We start from the raw sequence: 12,327 nt of genomic DNA, 5'->3' as shown, positions 1-12,327 counted from the left end.
ATGGTACAAATGAACATGATAAAATTTAGATCAGTTGACGATCTAAAATGGAGGTTTCCGACGTTATTGGAGATTAGAAATGAAAATGGAATTACCGAGGGAACGGCAGAACTTTCCAATACATCTGACATTTACCTATTATACTTATCTATTATTGTATTTCAAAGTGTACACACACGAGTTATCGGGCAAAAGTCAGTCAAAGAACTAATGTGCAATTATTTACTCTTTATCGGAGCTATTAAATCTTACTTGAAAGGAAAATAAAAATTAACAATAATTAAAAATAATATACGAAACGTAATTTTATCTTATGCAAAGATTAAATCATTTTTAACAATAATTCTTTTCACTTTGGATAGCGATAAAATAATTTGGATTTTAATATTAATTGGAATTTTAAATATCGTAGCTTCCTCACACACTGACACTATAAATTATAAATGGTAAAGCCGAATTATTTCACGACATAGCAGCATTTGCTTTCAGAATTGTTCTCGTTTCAATTACCCTTGAATGCATAGTTAGCGCACTATGAAGAGAAATCTGTGTTTCCGATGTAATCGATAAAACACAAACTAAAATTATCTAAGAGATTATGCATTTCAGGAAATGGACAGATTATTTCATTTAATATATATTTGTATTTCATCGTTTAAATAAACTGACAATCTATAATTATCTCAGATTAACTACAATGTTACTCGAAATATACATGCCGATAATCACTTTTCAAACATCTTATTTAAATGTTAACCAACGCTGTCATTGTTGGTCTAACCTCAATTGTGAAGAATCGTTCCTTTAAATATAACTTTCCCGCTAGATAATCGATAGTGTGCTTTATTATTCTTGTTGAAGTAAACGCTTGTATCAGCAATGTTTTTCCACCGTATCAGCTAATTTAGATACATATTAGCGAGAAGGAAAAATTCAGACATTTTCTCTTGAATCTTTTAGAACAGTAAAGTGACAGATCCGTTGCGCCGCGCCGTTTACTTGCAAAAGTAGGACGTTGCGAAATTTGCTTCTAGGGATACTCTAGGCGTCCCTTTCCCATGTTGCCTTTGATTGACAGTGTGTACTTTACAGGGAATGCATGGGTATGTGAAAAATATATTGCGGCTGTGACCACCGATAAAAATGTTATGCAATAATTATGTTGATGTATGTGTCTAACACGTTAAATGCCATGGGGGTCATCGGTGACCGGCGCACCAATATTAGTAGAAATACATAATTTAAACAAATGTCAATAGTTGTACATTTTTTAGTATTACTATCGTTACTACAATGGTGTGACGAAATTAATGCAGTTAACAAACATAAAAATAGTTTTATTTCTACATGAAATATAGATCTATTATGCGTGTCGAACATAGGAAAACCCGCTTTTACCTTAGCGAACAATAACCCTATGAAACGTTTGAAAGATGTTTGATGGCAATTAAGGACCTTGACAGTAAAGTAACAAATGCTAAATATTGTGACGATCCTTTAGGTTTATGGCAGGTTCTATGACGTAACAATATAGAACAATTATTTAGCAACGCAAAGAAACAATAAGATAATTGATAATCGGAAAAAATAAGTGAATCGAGCAAAATTGCACTACAGCGCCACGGAGTCACCGGTGATCTCAGTGAGATAAATTCATTAATGATGATTATACACCGAAACATATCTCTTGTAGGTAATATTTCAACATTATATGTATCGTATAATAAAAAATTCATCCTGGCGCCACGGCCAAACTTTGTAAATCTGGCGTGGAATTCAACGTGTTAATTATATTTTCGTTATCGTGTATGAACCACGGTTGAATAATTTACACTTTTAATATTTCAAGTAAATATTATGTACGGCTAAAAAATTTAATATTAACGATGGTACTGTGGAAATATTCGAGACGAAGATGGAAAAATTACAAGATAGAACGGACGGGGAAGTAACGAAACGCGCAGTGTGAAAAATGATATAAACAGCGTGAACGACCTTTTCATAGCCTGAGCAAGTCAAGAAACTTTCATTACGATTAAACGTTCATGGGACATAAGTAACGCGTGACTGGAAGATTATTTTTTGCTGCATGAATGATTAAAACGGGTAATTGCTATAGCATTCTTTATTATAAAAAAGTAGGATAAAATTCCATATATTCATCTGATAGGTTTAATCATAAACAATGATTTAACTGTTATTATTTAATTTCATACCTCGGTAAAATTTATGATTGACAACTGGATGGTATTTATAAAAGGCAATGTGTAGTAATATCTTCTTAAATGTATGTGAAATATTTAGAATGATAAAAATAAGACAAGGAATGAATTAAGCTTTCTGTGTAATTTTATCTTTAAGTACCTAGCTGCTGTCAAGAATCTTAAAAAAGTATTCCACCTGTATAAAATTATAATGAATATACGTACATACATAAATTATATATTTAATACGTAAATATAAAAATAGTTATGAGAATTGATTTTACCTCTAATATTCCATCTTCTGGTAAGTCAGAACAATGTACAGCATTTTGTACCTTTGTTTTTCCGTACTTTGCTCGGAGAGTATCTGGTCTCACTTGCCGTGCAATATCCTATTATACAATAATACGTATATGTATATAGTATCACATAGAAAGTAAAATAAAGGAAAAAGTGACAAAAATTCTTATTATCTATGTATATTTACTGGATCCATGGGTCCGCATAATTTTCTAAATTCTCCTTGGACATCATATTTTTCTTCTTTATGTTTTATTTCCATAGCAATACATGGTCCTGACTGTAGTTCTCCTACCATGGCCTGAAAACAAGATTATTGACACTTCTTAAAAAACACATTACTGTAGTATTGGGGAAAAACCCTGGGGAAAATTGCAATGAACTACAAGTAGAAAACCAAAGTATTGACAGGCCGGAAAAAATGGGAAATCACGATAGGTCATATACCCAAGCCCTTTAGGACATTGGGTAATTAAAAAAAGCGTACTTGACCATAGATTATCCAAATCTGTGGAACACATGTGCATGCTAGGAATACCAAAACCGTGGTATAAAAGGTAGCCGTTAGTCAGTTGCGACTAGCGACTTGCAGTAGCGAGAAAACTGCGAATAGTTGCGGGTCAATCGTTACTTATGAGTTGTAAGTTGTTAGTTGTAAGTTGTATGTTATAAGTTGAGTTGTGAACCACCAATTTAGTTGTCTTTAGTTGCGTCACATTACTACATTAAGTTATAATTAAATAGTTATAGATCTCTGTTTTCAATCATAATAAATAAATCTATATAATAAGTAAAGATCACTAATCCGTGATTTCTATATTACTAATCTAAACGTACCGCATAATCGGGAAGAACCCCCTTGTAAACTTCTAAAAATTCCTCCGCGTCAAATAGATTGACAAAAAATTGTTGTACAGCAGAGATAGTATAACCAGCTTTTTGCACGTCATCGATAATATTTCCTATAACCAGTAAAGTATAAAATAGTATTTATTGAAAAAATTATTTATCGTTTAAAAGCTTAATCTTCAGTACCAATTAGTTTAGCTTGGACGATATGTGGTTTAATAATACAGCAAGTACAATTTTCTAATGTTGCTGTATTCACTGGTCCCTTTTTACCGCTTTTTGGATTAGGGAAGAAAAATTGTAATTCCTGGAAAGAAACATAAAAGAAATAAATCCAAATATTTGTGTCACCTTATTATAAACATTAAAGAATAACAAACTTTTTCTGCTGTTTCCTCGTTGTCAGAACCATATACCGCATTGACAATATTATCTTTACCATAACACGCTCTGAGGGAAGATGGAGCTTTTGCAACAGCTTCCCTGGGATCTTCCGGTCCCATCACTTCTTGCCAACGTGTAATTGCATGATCACCTAATAGTTCTAAAGCTACAATAGGACCAGAAGTGAGATAATTCACTATATACCTAATAAAAGATACAGGAAATAGTATTTGTATATCAAATTTAAAAATGTATTTAGCATCAGGACATATCTTACGCTATATTGGGCTCCTCTTTATCTCTATATAAGCCTGTCGCCTCTTCTTGCGATAACCTGACCATTTTAATATTGGCAATATGAAATTGAGAGGCAACTATATGCTTTAATATTTCTCCTAACTTATCAACAACAGTAGGTTTCACCATTGCAAATGTTCTAAAACAAAGAGAAACTCATAACGAATTTTAACAAGTATCAATGAAAGTACTGACAGAAACAACGGTGTACTTTTGCATTTTTGTTTGCAATTTTGTTCGTGTAGTACAATCCGCATAATCTGTTATCCTTATACTCCTTGAAAATATTGTTACAGTGGCACCTACATAAAAATCTTTTGCCTGAATTCCTTCGCATTTTGTCCTTCTTAGAAATGTTTTCCTGTTTTTTATATCGAACTGAATATTTTAAAAAATACATAATTAAAATTATATTTTTAAAATAATTATGAATTAAAAGTTTATAACAAACATACCAATTCAACCGTATTATCGAATGGATAATAATACAGATAAAACTTCTTTAAAACGCAGGCTATTTTATCGTACCATTCAGCTTCGAAAATATATTTTTCATTATGGTCCACCGACATTGTTTCAGTTAAATTTATTTTACTAATAAAACCTACGGGTCGAACTTTCAAATTATGTGAGGTTATGTTCCAAATACATAACCAGCTTTATGCCAAAATTATTTGTACAGTTATGACACATTTGTATAATTATACATTACTATAGAAACAATGATCATTTATACTTTTAACACGTTTCCATAACAACATAATAATAATCACTTATCAGCTGATTAATTTGTATTCATATTTATACGTATATTGTATGTATGTATAAGTATGTATACGATTTTTCGATGCATACGATCATTGATTAACTCGTCTGTGATATAGAATACGAATTGTATAAATATTTCAGACGTCTAAAATAGGAGTATGTACACAGTGTCAGAGAAGGAATTTCACCTCTGATAGTGTATAAAATTCCGATATACTCGTCTGTTGTCCGACTCTAATCATTGACTAACTTGACAGCTGTCGATATAGCAGTTTTCGTAAAGGTATGAATTTTATAAATTTTTGAATTTTTAAATTTCCGAATTTATTCACTACATATATATATTACTTATTATTCCAAAAAGTAATACCAAACGGTTATATATATCAAACAGTAAAAATCAAAATTTCACTATATTTACTATTTCCACCAAAAACAACTATCAACTAGTTTAATTTAAAAGCCGTGCATATCGAATTGGTCTATGAGAAATATGTATTACGCGTCCGTCTCTGTTATATTTCTATCAAATGCATATAAATTCACCGAAACTGCTAACCTGATTCTCTAAACCTTTATTAAAATATTTTTGATCGCGTATTAGCAATTAGTCACGAAATTTCTGCACGAGACCAGGACGGAATCGATCAAACTTATCCTGGTAACGTACAGTATCGCGATTCAGCTTTATTTCTGTAATTATAGGACAGAGGCAGTTGGACTCGCGTAACCAACAGACGCGGCCCACTGCATTGACAGCGGCGGGTAAAAACTAGCTTCTACGATCCTGTATGTAATTTGCGCGCCAGTGAAGTCACGTCGATTACATTTTATAATTAAATCCAGGGCCTCTCGTTTTCGTGGGCCGGCGGCAATCTGGCTGCTGTCTGAAACACTGAACGTGGCCGTAATTGGAATGTCCACATGAAGCTGCTAAAGTTTTTGCTTCGTTATTTTCCGCCAGGTATGCCAACCGAGCGCCAGTTTCCACGAAATTAACGCGCGCCTGTACCTCCGACACCTCTAAAACGATATTTTCTCTTTTCTGTTGTTTTACAGGTCTCGCCTTGGAGTATACACAGGGTGGAGATGTCAAGACAAAAATGATCGATCTTCTGGATCTGTCTGCCGAGTAATTAAATCTTTTAATATTTTTTGTTAGCGTGTGCAGAGTTTCTAGAAATGAGCTTTCTTACAAGTAATTTAACTGTTGCGATTCGCTAGAAAATCCTTCATCCTTTTATCTGTAGATATCTTTACAAAGCAATCTGAAAAGAAAGAAAAAGACAAACACTGAGTTTCGCTTCAAAACTCTATTATTACTCCAATCATTTACAATCCGTCACGAAATAATCCGAAGAGCGAGCAAACACCTTGACGCTAAATATTGCTTTTAACTGCTTTAACTACATTTGCAAAATTGTCCGAAGGAAATAAAAGCTTAGCAATTTGGAGCGCGGTGAAACTTACGGTGTTCTAAAGAAAGAACAGACGTACAGTCGCACGTCATAATTAAGCTCGTCGGATTATTCAAAAAGGAGGAAAAGGAGATCGCGTGGGTGTATAATTACTTGGCGGCAAGTAAGCGAGTGTGTACGTGTCGTTTTGCAGAACGGACATAAGAGCATTAGCGGAGAGTATAAAAGCGACCGAGCCCGTAATAACCGAAAGTGTAATGGAGCAGTTAGTGGAGACCCTGCAGAAGCTGCAAGCCAAAGTTTGCGAAACAAACGCCAAGCGCTACTACAAATACAAAACCTTGCAGACCCATCTTCTACCCCTTACGAATATAGCGTTCGATAAACTAGGTAAAAGGTACTCCCGATTAAGATTGTTCCGTGCATTTCTCCTCTAAATTTTATTTTGCCGTTTATCGACTCTGCCATTGTGGATTTTACGAAGCGATCGTTCAAACAAAGATGTTATAGTACTTTCGATAAGTTTTTTATTTCTGCCTTATGATAATCGACGTCTACGATAAATCAAGAGACTGGAAATGGTACCCTTTGTAAGATTTTATTACAAAAGCAACTCGTTTTTCTTGATAGAGGAACATTCGTGCTGCTACGTTCATATTACTTATTTCATTGTTCGAACGAGTGGGATAAGCTTCTAAAAGTTTGACTATCTATCTTGGAAGTTTATATTCTCTGAAAAGCTTCCGCAACGAGGATAACTCTTCTATTATCTGAGATTCTAATAATAAATCGTTAACAAAGTCTCTCGCAAATTGCATAGTATTCAAAATAGCGTCTTTCTTTTTATCAAATACGTACCATGTTAATAAAAATCATCACGTTCGGTTCTTTTTCTTATTCGATATATATATATATATATGTGAATATGTATAAATATATTGACAATAACTTTTATATCGCTAAGAGTGAAATAAACTTTTTTACCAGATGCCTGACAGGCAGCTATGACCGAACGTGTAAAGTTTGGGACATTGACAGTGGAGCGGAGCTTCTTACTCTCGAAGGCCATAAGAATGTGGTCTACACCGTGTCCTTCAACAACCCAATTTCGTACGTCTCGTTGAAGCATTACTCTTAACAATTCATCTGTATCGCCGTCGACCGGAAACGAGGATACGTTCTTTCTCGTGCTCTGCCGACGAAATAATATCCTATCAAATTCGTTTCGGTCGCTTTCAGCATACATCTTTCTGCACATATGTATAATTAATATTTGGATCGACTATAAGCAAAATATGCATAAGACGCGTTTTACAAAAAAGAGCGAAAAATTTTTTTAAACAATTTAAAATTATCTACGCGAAAAGAAACGTAACTTTTATTATGTAAAAGGGAGAAGACCGATATTTAATCTTCTTAAGAAATAAGCGAAGTAAAAAAGCTGAGCATCGTTCATAGAATAAATAATGAAATGAAAAGAAAAGGAAAATACGGATATGACAAATAAAAATATAGTGTTAATTACAACTAATTACCTTTATCATCCACGACGTAATATTTGTTCTTTAGAGACAAAATCGTAACCGGTTCCTTTGACAAGACAGCTAGGATTTGGTGCTCTCGAACAGGCCACTGTTTCCTAACTATGTGGGGACATAACGCTGGAATAGCTGTCGCAAAATTCTCACCCAGTTACAACAAAATCGGCACAGCTTCCCTAGACACGACGTCAAAGATATTTGAGTTAACAACAGGTATATTTAAAACCCATAAATTAAGAAATAAAACGAAAATTTGTCCATATTCATATTAAATATACCTACCTATTTTAAATAATTGTAACGTTCAAATCTTCGAATAATAACATAAGTTGAACGTGGAAACAAACTAATAATAAATTAGAATTGGTATTCTGAAATATTTGACATTTGTACGTAGAAGGAACATTTATTTAATAGGCGAGGAATTAGGAACGTTGAGAGGTCACACGGCAGAAATAATCGCTTTACATTTCAACAACGATGGCACTCAGATGATAACAGGTTCTTTCGACGGTACTGTTAATATTTGGGACACGAGAACTTTCAGGTGAGCGCTGATTCTCGATTTCTCTTGTAAGAGTCCAATTTCTTGTTCATAAAAATTTACATTTATGTAGAAATATCGCCGAAATATATTAATAATACTGGGTAATGTACATAAACGACAAAGAAAGCGACAGATTTAAGTTAATCTCTCTCTCTCTCTTCCTCAATATTTTCTATTTCCTATTGCTTCTTCTATACATATAATTCCATATTTACTGTTGCTTCAGTCGCACAAGCGTTTTAATCGGTCATCGATCGGAATTGTCAAATTGCGTCTATAACTTCGACTGCTCGTTAATCGCCTCGTCGTCCATGGACAAAACGGCCAAAGTTTGGGACACGAGGATGAATTCCTGCTTGGCCACTCTGCGAGGACACGACGACGAGGTCCTGGACTTGACCTTCGACAACAACGGGAAAAAGTTGGCGACCGCGAGCAGTGACACCACTGCTCGAGTTTGGGATATGAGCACCAATTTTCAGCAGTTAGCCTCGATGAGAGGCCACCGAGAAGAAGTCTCTAAAGGTGATTATCTCAGAATGACAGACAAAAATATAATAAATTCTACTATTTACGAGTATTTCGTGCTATCACGAGTATAAAATCTATTTTCTAGATCAATTCACGAATGTCTCGATAACTAAGGGCTAACGAAAGTTGAACGTAGACGTGAACACTATGCGAAGATATTTTTTGTTTCTCGATTCTATATATTTTCTGTCTTGAAACGTGTATCGTCTGTCGCGATATAATATTTTTCTTGAATTACAAACTTCTCGTTCGAATAGCGTTGTAGCTTTTAGTTTGAGTGGTATTTTTGGCACGTACTCTGAATCTAATTTGTATCGTATTCTTCATTTCCTTCGATCGCGGACACAATTTGCTAGAAATTAAAGGAAAAATTGGTTTAGTCTGCTTCAGTCCAAATAGTCAGCATCTGCTGACGTCATCGTTGGATGAGACGTCGAAATTATGGTCCTTGGAGAGTGGATGCTGTATACAAACGCTAGATGGTCACACAGACGATGTGTTCAGTTGCGCCTTTTCGTATAACGGCGATACTATTATCACGGCAAGCAAAGATAATACTTGCATGATTTGGAGATGACTCGATTGGTTCCAGGTGTGTCCTTAGCTTATAATTGTTATGTTGTTCATCGTTTATGTCGTATACTTTTATGCAATTTAAACGTTAGTTACTTTGATTTTGTAAACCAGAGTTGAATATTTTTAAATCTGTATATTCTTTTTAAACGTGCTTTTGTCTAAGGCGACCGTATTTTCTTTAAAGTTATTAAATTATAGATGTTATTAGAGATTTCTGGAAAGTTCATTATGATTCAAATATTTAAGATTCGAGAATTGCAAGTTTTATAGAATATATTATATAGATGGAATTGTAACTTTTACAAATATCTTTTAATTTTTATATATCTTGGCGTTGAAGCAAAAATAGTCGGGAATACTAAGCATAAAATTTTAAGTGAAAGTTGTTTTACTGCAAATTGTTATGAGAATCATACAGTAGACATAAAGTAGATCATTCAGTAATTTATATTATAAAATTAATGTATTTTAGTTTTAAAATAAAATTTTCCGACTTACGAGATTTTCAATTATATAAACTAACTGAAGTAAGAAATCTCTAAATTCAATTAGTAAAAGGTTAATGGCAGGTATTTCTGAAATGTATTCGATGGTTCAAGGAAATTATCTTCTTCTCTCTCGGAACACGATAACTTTCATATGAAAATTACCAAGTTTCGATCAATTTCACAAAACAATTGTGATTAATTCGCTTGGTAACTTTACTGGGATGGCGCATAAAGACGTTCGCGTGAATAATTGAAACGTTGCATATATAAGGAAAGCTTAAACGATCAATTTAATGATCCTACTAACTCAGGTACATCATCGTTCAATGTATGATCCAATCCTTTTACTTGTTAGCACAATTACATAAGTACTATCAATCGGTACCGATTAGTTTTACATATTTCTGTTTGAACTAATTAATATTTTACTGTTTCTGACCTAACAAGAAATAAATGTTTCAACTAAAAAATGTTAAATATATAAATACATATCTAAATTAAAACATAGAAATACACACACAAGATGTTCTATTTGTGTAATGCGATAGCTTGAAATACCTTACTCATTGTTGATGACAGAAAAAAATATAAAAAAAAAAATGTCCAAAAAATCCTTGCTACAACGAGATACAACCTCAACGAGATATTAATATAGTAAACGAACAAAGTATAATATTTAAGATTCTTCGCCAGTACTCTTTTAAGTGGAATCAAATGTAAATTGAATGTCAAGAGATTAGTAAGAGAACATTTATTTAAAAGGAAAGAAAAAATTAATCGATATGATTAATTTATCAACATTACGTATTTTAAGATCAAGTGACCATAATGTCTAAGTTAAATAGCATGCTCTGTATATTCGTAATTTGAACGTAATTATTGCGTCAACAGTACTTGCGATATGCTACAACTAGAATAGCAATGATAATGATTACATCTATACAATATTCTACACATTCTACACATTCTACGGATATAAACGTATCTTGCCAGCACGAAACAAATATTGTTCTTAAAGGCCAATAACGTAACAAACCATAATATTGGATATGTTTTGCATACCATAATATTGTTCTCCTCCAGTAGGATACAAACACGATAATAATTGTAAATAAAATATCAAAGTGAAGATAATCGGTGGGAATGCAATATCTCTGCCAACGAATTGTTTGCAAATGTACCAATTATTCGAAATGTATTAAACGAAACGTAATATGATGTTACGAGGATGGTATTTGTTGGCAACGTCCTTCAAAATGGAACCAGCAGCGCTTTATAATGAAACGCGTACGAATACTTGGCGGGACGTTTAATTAAAAGTCGCCTCTTAAAGGCTGCAATTACACCTCTGCTGTATCGCACGGTAATTAAAACAATATCACGTTCGAAAAATTACGTAACTTTACACTCAGCATTATTAGCGCAATTAAGTTCCGGCAAGGAGACAGTTTTGATCTTTTGCAATATGCTGTTTCACGATGTGTATTTCAAAAATCTGTAATCATATTCTTCGTTTGTAAACGGACGACATTTTATTGTACATACAGTAGGCTAACAGTTGTTCTTATTTCGCCTATTATTTCTCGGCTATTGTTATTGTTACATCAATATTACCAGGGTACGATAGTTCTGGATCATAAATCATAGTGCACGTCTGTGAAACAAAATCGATAATTTACAAAGGCATTTGAAATGTAGTAGAACAGAGACTGCAATTAAGCGCTTTTCGGTTATCTTTTTCATTTATAATGGCCATGTATATCTGAGAGGAAGTATTAAAAAATGGCTCGATTTCGTGACACGAGATGCTGCGTTTTGGAACGATACCAAGAATAGCAAAGCTAAATGTACAGTTTGTTCCATTTTTTAAAAGGGTTCCATCATAAATTCAATTCCGTCATATCGAATATACAATGTTAATTCTAAAATGGTATGGTTTGTCATCTGATTTGCACGCGTCACAAATATAAAATGTATTCGTGTAATTAGACTGCCACCACGTTTATTCAATTTTCGTATATGGTGCGTGGTATACGAATAATTTGCTAGTAATTGCAAACAGAAAAATTTAAATTAACAGACTAAGATAAATCTTAAACAAAGAAAATGATAAATTAAATTATAAATGAAAAATCAAACGGATAAAACTTACATACAGACATATAAAAAATTAATTGATTTGTAAGAATATGTATTAGTTTCTCTCAAGATTGTTCCTTGTGTTGTGTTTTACACGTCAATGGAAATGAACGTATGCTGTTATTATTAATCATACTATATTAATAAAAATTTACATTATTGGTCATTATAATACTTAATGTCCATGTGAGATACAGAATAAAATTAGGTACGTGTTGGTTAAGCGAGTTACACCTTCGTTGTGTTGCACGCTAATTAAAACAAATATCGCGTTGGAAAAATTAC

General features: G+C 33.2%; 2 protein-coding genes across 2 annotated transcripts; one reads left to right on the top strand and one right to left on the bottom strand.

Moving 5' to 3' along the window:
- Nucleotides 1-2,107: 2,107 nt before the first annotated feature.
- On the bottom strand, nt 2,108-5,003 carry nmdyn-D7 (nucleoside diphosphate kinase homolog 7). Its single transcript, XM_069111173.1, has 9 exons — nt 4,490-5,003; nt 4,246-4,412; nt 4,015-4,173; nt 3,734-3,941; nt 3,540-3,660; nt 3,342-3,466; nt 2,692-2,805; nt 2,489-2,596; nt 2,108-2,400 (listed from the first exon to the last, which is right to left on the bottom strand). Exons 1-9 carry the CDS (start codon nt 4,604-4,606, stop codon nt 2,365-2,367), a joined length of 1,155 nt encoding a protein of 384 aa, XP_068967274.1. The 5' UTR covers nt 4,607-5,003; the 3' UTR covers nt 2,108-2,364.
- A 627-nt stretch (nt 5,004-5,630) lies between these two features.
- LOC138178873 (dynein assembly factor with WD repeat domains 1) lies at nt 5,631-9,709 on the top strand. The gene is made up of 8 exons (XM_069111174.1): nt 5,631-5,766; nt 5,862-5,934; nt 6,414-6,617; nt 7,208-7,330; nt 7,790-7,974; nt 8,179-8,308; nt 8,535-8,833; nt 9,220-9,709. Exons 1-8 carry the CDS (start codon nt 5,727-5,729, stop codon nt 9,414-9,416), a joined length of 1,251 nt encoding a protein of 416 aa, XP_068967275.1. The 5' UTR covers nt 5,631-5,726; the 3' UTR covers nt 9,417-9,709.
- Nucleotides 9,710-12,327: the final 2,618 nt, after the last annotated feature.

This window comes from Bombus flavifrons, chromosome 4 (genome assembly GCF_040668555.2).
Source record: "Bombus flavifrons isolate JBK064 chromosome 4, iyBomFlav1_principal, whole genome shotgun sequence".
NCBI classification, from domain to species: domain Eukaryota; kingdom Metazoa; phylum Arthropoda; class Insecta; order Hymenoptera; family Apidae; genus Bombus; species Bombus flavifrons.
Note: the sequence above shows the minus strand (reverse complement) of the source record. Positions and strands in the feature narration are given on the sequence as shown.

What these genes read in the sequence shown, in the direction of transcription:
- nmdyn-D7 (XM_069111173.1), bottom strand. Translation starts at nt 4,606, where the DNA reads ATGTCGGTGGACCATAATGAAAAATATATTTTCGAAGCTGAATGGTAC. An exon ending in TTGCAAACAAAAATGCAAAA is followed by an intron (nt 4,174 to 4,245) that starts GTACACCGTTGT and finishes TCTTTGTTTTAG; the next exon opens with AACATTTGCAATGGTGAAAC. An exon ending in CAGAAGATGGAATATTAGAG is followed by an intron (nt 2,401 to 2,488) that starts GTAAAATCAATT and finishes AATTTTATACAG; the next exon opens with GTGGAATACTTTTTTAAGAT.
- LOC138178873 (XM_069111174.1), top strand. Translation starts at nt 5,727, where the DNA reads ATGAAGCTGCTAAAGTTTTTGCTTCGTTATTTTCCGCCAG. An exon ending in CTTCTGGATCTGTCTGCCGA is followed by an intron (nt 5,935 to 6,413) that starts GTAATTAAATCT and finishes GTCGTTTTGCAG; the next exon opens with AACGGACATAAGAGCATTAG. An exon ending in GATATTTGAGTTAACAACAG is followed by an intron (nt 7,975 to 8,178) that starts GTATATTTAAAA and finishes TTTATTTAATAG; the next exon opens with GCGAGGAATTAGGAACGTTG.